Raw genomic sequence first — 6,211 nt, 5'->3', positions numbered from 1 at the left:
TTCCCTTGAACTCACACTAATCTGCGCCAATCCAGTATTTGCGGCTGATTCTCACCTCTCGGGTCTATGAGGTTGTTCAAGAAACACCCTTGACGCATGCTACCAACCTCAGCAACCGGCTCGATTGCCGCGTCATGCTCAAGAGAGAAGACTTACAGCCAGTGTTCAGTTTCAAGTTGAGAGGTGCATACAACAAGATGGCACATTTGGATGCTTCACAAAGATGGAAGGGCGTGGTAGCTTGCTCCGCAGGTACGCTATATTCAATGTGCAACATGCAATAGAACACAACTAAGACTTGCGCAAGGAAATCACGCTCAAGGCGTTGCATTCTCTGCGCGGAAGCTAAAGATCCCAGCGACCATTGTCATGCCTGAAGGAACACCAGATATTAAGCACCGCAATGTCTCGAGGCTTGGAGGAACAGTATTACTGCGCGGCGCAGATTTTGATGCTGCCAAATCAGAGGCCAAGCGTCTCGAGCTTGCACATGGCCTTGTCAACATTGCACCGTTTGATGACCCCTACGTTATTGCTGGTCAGGGCACTATCGGCATGGAAATACTGCGTCAAACAGATCTGGACACGCTCGAAGCCATCTTCTGTTGCGTTGGCGGTGGTGGATTGATTGCAGGAATCGGCACGTACATCAAGCGAATTGCCCCTCATGTCAAGATCATCGGCGTGGAAACTTACGACGCCAATGCAATGGTCACCTCGTTGCAAAAGGGAGAGCGTGTAGTGTTGTCGGACGTTGGTCTTTTTGCCGATGGTGCAGCTGTCAAGCATGTTGGTGAGGAAACCTTCAGGCTATGTCAGGAGGTTGTCAACGACATCATTCTCGTAAATACAGATGAGATATGCGCAGCTATCAAGGATACCTTTGAGGATACCAGGTCAATACTTGAACCAGCTGGCGCTTTGGCACTCGCAGGCTTGAAAAAGTATGTCGCCAAATTTCCCACCACAAATCCAGACAGAGGTCTCGTCGCTATTGCGTCCGGTGCCAACATGAACTTTGATCGACTACGATTCGTTGCCGAGCGAGCAGCGTTAGGAGAGAAGAAGGAAGCTTTGCTGGCCGTCACCATCCCTGAACGACCGGGGTCATTTGCAGATCTTGTTCGACGAGTTGACAAGGTTTCGATAACAGAGTTCAGCTATCGATTCTTCCGACCAGATGCTGCGCACATCATCATGGGCCTAGCCATTACCCCATCGAGATTGGGCGAGCTTATTGCTAGCCTTGTGGACGCTGGCATACAAGTACGAGATCTCTCAGAAGATGAGCTTGCCAAGTCACACATTAGATACCTGGTCGGCGGTCGCCAAAATGTCGAGAACGAACGCTTGTACTCGTTCTCTTTTCCCGAACGCGGCGGAGCACTGTACCGCTTCTTGACAACACTGCAGCCAGGATTCAACATCAGCGTGTTCCACTACAGGAACTATGGAGGAGATGTGGCCAAAGTTCTGGCTGGTATACAGGTACCGCCCGGAAAGGAGACAGAGATTGAAGAATTCCTCAAGAGGGTCGGCTATCCTTGGCAGGAAGAGACGACCAACGCAACTTATCGTCAGTTTATGAGGGATGGTTGAGATGTAATCGTACAAGTATCAGCCTCTGGAGAAAAATCGACCAACCATACCGCTTGCGACACGAGACGCGAGACCACTTCCATAAACTGCCGATCCTGCAAATGCGCTCGCTTGACTGAATCTATCACAGCGGCTGAAGGCGACGGTATTGGTGATTGTAAGGATAAGTGCGATGATCACGAGCATCAACCATCCGAAATGAAAGCTGATGATGGCAAACAGCCCAAGGACAATCCAGGCTGTTGGGAGAACGTAGAGCGCGAGCCAGAAGAACCTACGTAGGGACAGAGGCGCAGTCAGTGGATATGCTGCTTCCAAGAGGACCTGAAGCTATGATTGACGCAAGAATAGCTTTTGGCATGGGCTTACCTGCGGTCAGTGGCATTGACCTTTCTTCCCTGACTATTTGGATCACTAGTTGTTTCAATGCTTTCAAACACCATTGTTGTCTCGCCAGTTGACGGATTGACTTCGTTCCACCATCTCAGTCCAACCAGTCTTCGTCCAGCGATGTTTTTTAGGTTGTAGAAGTCGGCCGATAGTAAAAGAATTGTGATGATGAATATAAGAATGCTAGGCAGGAGTGAGTCTCGAGCAACAGGGCACGTAGTAAGTAGACAGAGCTAAGACGTACAAGTTCTTGATCACCCAGAAGCCTACAATGTACAGCACAAGGGCAGCTTGGGGCCTAGATTCAGCTCAAGTGGTGGATGAAGCACAGGACGCGTTGCATACCGATTCGCAGGGTGAGAAAGGTGAGGAGTGTCATGGGATGAGCGCTGAGGCGCCAATTGAGCGCACCCGGCTGCTCATTCCCTGTGGCCTCCATTGTTGACAATTCGATGAAATTCAAATGTAGAGGACGGCACAACACCGATCGAAGGCTTTGGACAGCGTCTTGCTACCCATGAGAGTGCGTATGGAGGTTTCAATGTCACGTCGCGAAAGAACAAGTAGGGTTTAGGGTCAATCATGCACATCATCATCATCATTGGTGTCAATTCTCCCTTTCTCTGTCACACACGCATCTATGTTGACCCCAGAATGCCGAGAGATCAATACTCCCCCGATCGTGTCGAGCATGATTAGACCCAGCATCACAAGCGTATGTCCTTGGTTAGTGATCTGACTCGTCATGCAGCTGCAGTACATGACCTAGCGCGTCAGTTTGAGTTGCAGCTTCCTCTTCAGATCAAGCTTTCCACTACTGCTCCATCTCTTATCATCCTTCTGAGATCACCTCTATGTCTTAGGTATATATTCAATGTCTCTCTCCGTGACTTTCTTGACCCTATGCAACAGTGCAAACGACTCTTGATCCAGGTTTCACTCCACTCACCATGCGCTTCATAGTGCTCATCTACGCCTTCATTGGCTTTGTCGCCTGTGACTATGCCCATCACCGTAAATCTCTCGTCCTGATGGTATTGCTTCTCGCCAATGTTGGCAGACTAATCACCATCTACCTGTAGCTGCCCCCGATCTAAGCAATGCTTCCCTTGAGCAATTGCAGGCGGCCCTCCATCATGGATCGCTCACCTCTGTCGATCTTATTTCTGCATACATGGAGAGAATCTCTGAAGTGAGCCACGTCCCTCGGGCTTGCTGTGTGAAGAATGACTTATCTTTTACCACAGGTCAATGATATCTTGCACGCCGTCACTGAGCTGGTACGAAGTTCCTCAATCGCTCGCTATGCTCGTTTTACTGACCATTTAGAACCCTCAAGCCATTGAAATTGCTCGAAGTCTCGATCAAGAGCGCAAACATGGTCACATAAGAGGGTCAGCTCTGCGCTGTGTCTGTTCAGAAATGCAAGCTCACTCGCAATAGCCCGTTACATGGAATACCTGTTTTGATCAAGGGCAACACTGCCACGGATGACCTGATGAACACGACTGGTTTGTTGCTTGCCTCACATCCTATCTAAGCGGTACACTGATTACATTCAAAGCCGGATCGTATGCTCTCCTCGGCGCAAAGGTCGGCGATTCAACCATTGCCTCCAAGTTGCGCAAAGCTGGTGCTATCTTGCTCGGTAAGACTAATCTCAGTCAATGGGCAAATTTTCGCAGTGACAATTCTTCCAATGGCTGGTCTGCATATGGTGCGTCCTCATTCGCCGGTTTCTCTTCTCTTGCCTAGCATGTTACTCAATTGTCCATCTAGGAGGCCAGACATACGGCGCCTATTATCCCAATCAGGACCCATCTGGCTCATCAAGTGGTTCAGCTGTCGCCTCCGACCTTGGTCTGGCTTGGGCATGTCTCGGGACAGAAACCGATGGTTCAATCATCTCGCCATCTGAGGTCAATAATATCGTTGGCATCAAGCCTACCGTCGGTCTTACATCCAGGTTCCTCGTCATCCCTATTTCCGAGCATCAAGATACTGTCGGACCAATGGCTCGGAGTGTTCGTGATGCTGCCTGGCTACTTCAGGCAATTGCTGGACCGGACAAGAATGACAACTACACGTCTGCAATCCCGTTTTCTAAGCTTCCAGATTATGTTGCTGCTTGCGACAAGGACAGCTTGAAAGGCAAGCGTTTTGGCGTCCCTCGAAATGTCATTGAATTGTTCAGAGACAATACTTCGGGCCCTGTTCTCACGGCTTTTGAGTCTTCGCTGGCCACCATTCGGGGCGCTGGCGCGACTATTGTGGACTCTAACTTTACTGCCTTAGAGGACTGGGCAAACTCAAACAACGAAACAATAGTGTTGAACACTGACTTTATCAATAACCTTGCAACCTATCTCAGTCATCTGACCTTCAATCCGAACCATATCACGAATCTAAAGGGACTTGAAGCTTTTACTAAATCGTATCCTCCTGAGGACTATCCCTCACGAGATGTCGCGGTATGGGACAGTGCATTGGCTTTGGGATATAACAATACAGACTACCGAGCATACGCTGCTCGAGAAGCTGATGCATATCTTGGAGGTGAAGGGTACGTCAAGAAGGCTCCTGCGTCTTGTTTGTGAAAGCCATTGGACTAATTTGGTACAGTGGTGTATTGGGCGCAATCATGCGGCAATCACTGGATGCAGTGCTTCTACCGTCTGCGTACGCTCCTCCGTTTGCCGCGATCGTTGGTTCTCCAATTATCACCACGCCAATGGGATCGTATCCGAGCAACACATCGGTCCAGCTGAACTCACGAGGAAATCTTGTAGCAACTGCACCAAATATCCCGTATGTATACTGCTGCCGCATTCGTCAACATGGACTCCACTCATGCCTCAACAGGTTCGGCCTAAGTTTCATGGGACTGAAGTGGACAGAGGCAGCGTTGATCGGTTTCGCCTATGCTTACGAGCAGCGGACCCATGCGAGAGCGGCCATCAAGCCATATGTCCAACCAGCCGCGCAGTGTAAAATCTGCAACGCAAATTTGACTGGCGCTCAAGATCGATGGTGCACAGTAAAAGACCACGAGCAGGCGGCAAAAAACCAAGTATCGCTACAGAAGTACCAGGCAGAAGATGGTGTTCGAAATGTAATGTCAAGAAAGGCAAGGGGCAAGTCATGGGCAAGTCCTCAGGTCTGATGGATCGTACGCGTGGCCAAGTAGACCAGAATGAAATCAAGTGTAGCCAATCTGGCCACCGAGAATTTAGGCATGATCTATTGTACATTGTGTAAAAGTGTTTTTGTGAACTTGGTAGAATACAGAGTGATATCAAATTTTGCCGCCAGTGAGTTCCTCGGCTACACGCTTCAGTCTGTCTCGCGACAGCTTTCGAATGCCGTTGTCAATCTCATCAGTATTTCCAGTCAGATTATTGGCCCGTGCGCCAGGCTGGGCGACTTTTCGAAGCATTTGTTGAGTCGTCTCGGGATTTGATGTGTACCACACGCTTGGACCAGAAGTTTTGCCAAAGGAATGAGGTTGTTCTGGTGAGCCAAATTCTCTATTGATTGTTTCGTCCAACTGTGCTTCGGTAACAATGAAGTTCTTGGCGTTCATATAGAGGGAATGCAGTGCACTACGTGCATTCAATGACCGTTGTGCTTCTTTGGCCTCCACATTTGCTCTCATCTGCCTCACACGGTCCTCCCGTCCAGGATCCGGTATGCCGCCTTTCAGACTTTTAGGCTGCATCAAAGTGCTTACAGAGGCTCTTGTCAATCTTTCAGATTCTGAAATGGGTTGATTGCGTGCAAGATATCGTGCTCGGGCTGCTCGCCTGTTGGTGATATTGGCAGCAGTCCTAGCCTCAGTACTCCGCGTCTTTAATTCCTTGTGTCCTTGTAACAAATTTTGTCTGCGTAATTTGCTTGCTCGATGCCGCCATTCATTTCGTGCAGCTTCGTCGCCAGTTGTAGCTCCCAGTCTTTTCAGTTCTGGCAGTGCTTTGTCGGATCGCTCATTTATTCTCTTAGGGACAGGCAGGAGACCTTTCAGTCGAACAGCTGGTACTGAGTCGGGTTGAACGTTTCGTGGGAAGTTGACGAAACGAGGAGATTCGGGAGGGATTTGAGCATTTCTGATGGTGTTTGTTGAGAACATGCGCGAGACTAGTGGTCGAGCATGTCGGACGGCTCGTGAGCCTGTGCAGCATGTGTGGTGGCTCATCCTGGCGGCTTGCAATGCTTGGAATGTCGG

At 49.6% G+C, this 6,211-nt stretch overlaps 3 protein-coding genes across 3 annotated transcripts; 2 read left to right on the top strand and 1 right to left on the bottom strand.

Annotated features, from left to right (window-relative positions):
• Positions 1-29: 29 nt before the first annotated feature.
• LOC147879410 (threonine dehydratase, mitochondrial-like) lies at positions 30-1,599 on the top strand (the record flags this gene model as incomplete). The annotated part of the gene is made up of 2 exons (XM_087372208.1): positions 30-252; positions 308-1,599. Coding segments are annotated over 2 exons (1,515 nt in total), but the record flags the coding sequence as incomplete, so codon positions are not given.
• A 661-nt stretch (positions 1,600-2,260) lies between these two features.
• Positions 2,261-5,152, top strand: LOC147879409 (putative amidase ARB_02965). Its single transcript, XM_087372206.1, has 10 exons — positions 2,261-2,354; positions 2,459-2,532; positions 3,050-3,181; positions 3,237-3,269; positions 3,319-3,383; positions 3,433-3,500; positions 3,554-3,706; positions 3,769-4,552; positions 4,612-4,797; positions 4,852-5,152. Exons 1-10 carry the CDS (start codon positions 2,261-2,263, stop codon positions 5,150-5,152), a joined length of 1,890 nt encoding a protein of 629 aa, XP_087228332.1.
• Positions 5,153-5,284: 132 nt separating this feature from the next.
• LOC147879408 (small ribosomal subunit protein mS26-like) lies at positions 5,285-6,115 on the bottom strand. The gene has a single exon (XM_087372205.1). It carries the CDS (start codon positions 6,113-6,115, stop codon positions 5,285-5,287), a length of 831 nt encoding a protein of 276 aa, XP_087228331.1.
• Between the last annotated feature and the right edge of the window lie 96 nt (positions 6,116-6,211).

The sequence above is a fragment of the Dipteris shenzhenensis genome, unplaced genomic scaffold, assembly GCF_047967505.1.
Source record: "Dipteris shenzhenensis isolate YYH24624 ecotype China unplaced genomic scaffold, Dip_SZ_1.0 scaf0023, whole genome shotgun sequence".
Lineage (NCBI taxonomy): Eukaryota > Viridiplantae > Streptophyta > Polypodiopsida > Gleicheniales > Dipteridaceae > Dipteris > Dipteris shenzhenensis.
Note: the sequence above shows the minus strand (reverse complement) of the source record. Positions and strands in the feature narration are given on the sequence as shown.

Coding starts and splice junctions, on each gene's coding strand:
- LOC147879408 (XM_087372205.1), bottom strand. CDS start 6,115: ATGTTCTCAACAAACACCATCAGAAATGCTCAAATCCCTCCCGAATCT.
- LOC147879409 (XM_087372206.1), top strand. CDS start 2,261: ATGTACAGCACAAGGGCAGCTTGGGGCCTAGATTCAGCTCAAGTGGTG. Junction 3,270..3,318: donor TGCACGCCGTCACTGAGCTG/GTACGAAGTTCC, acceptor CTGACCATTTAG/AACCCTCAAGCCATTGAAAT. Junction 3,384..3,432: donor AAACATGGTCACATAAGAGG/GTCAGCTCTGCG, acceptor CACTCGCAATAG/CCCGTTACATGGAATACCTG.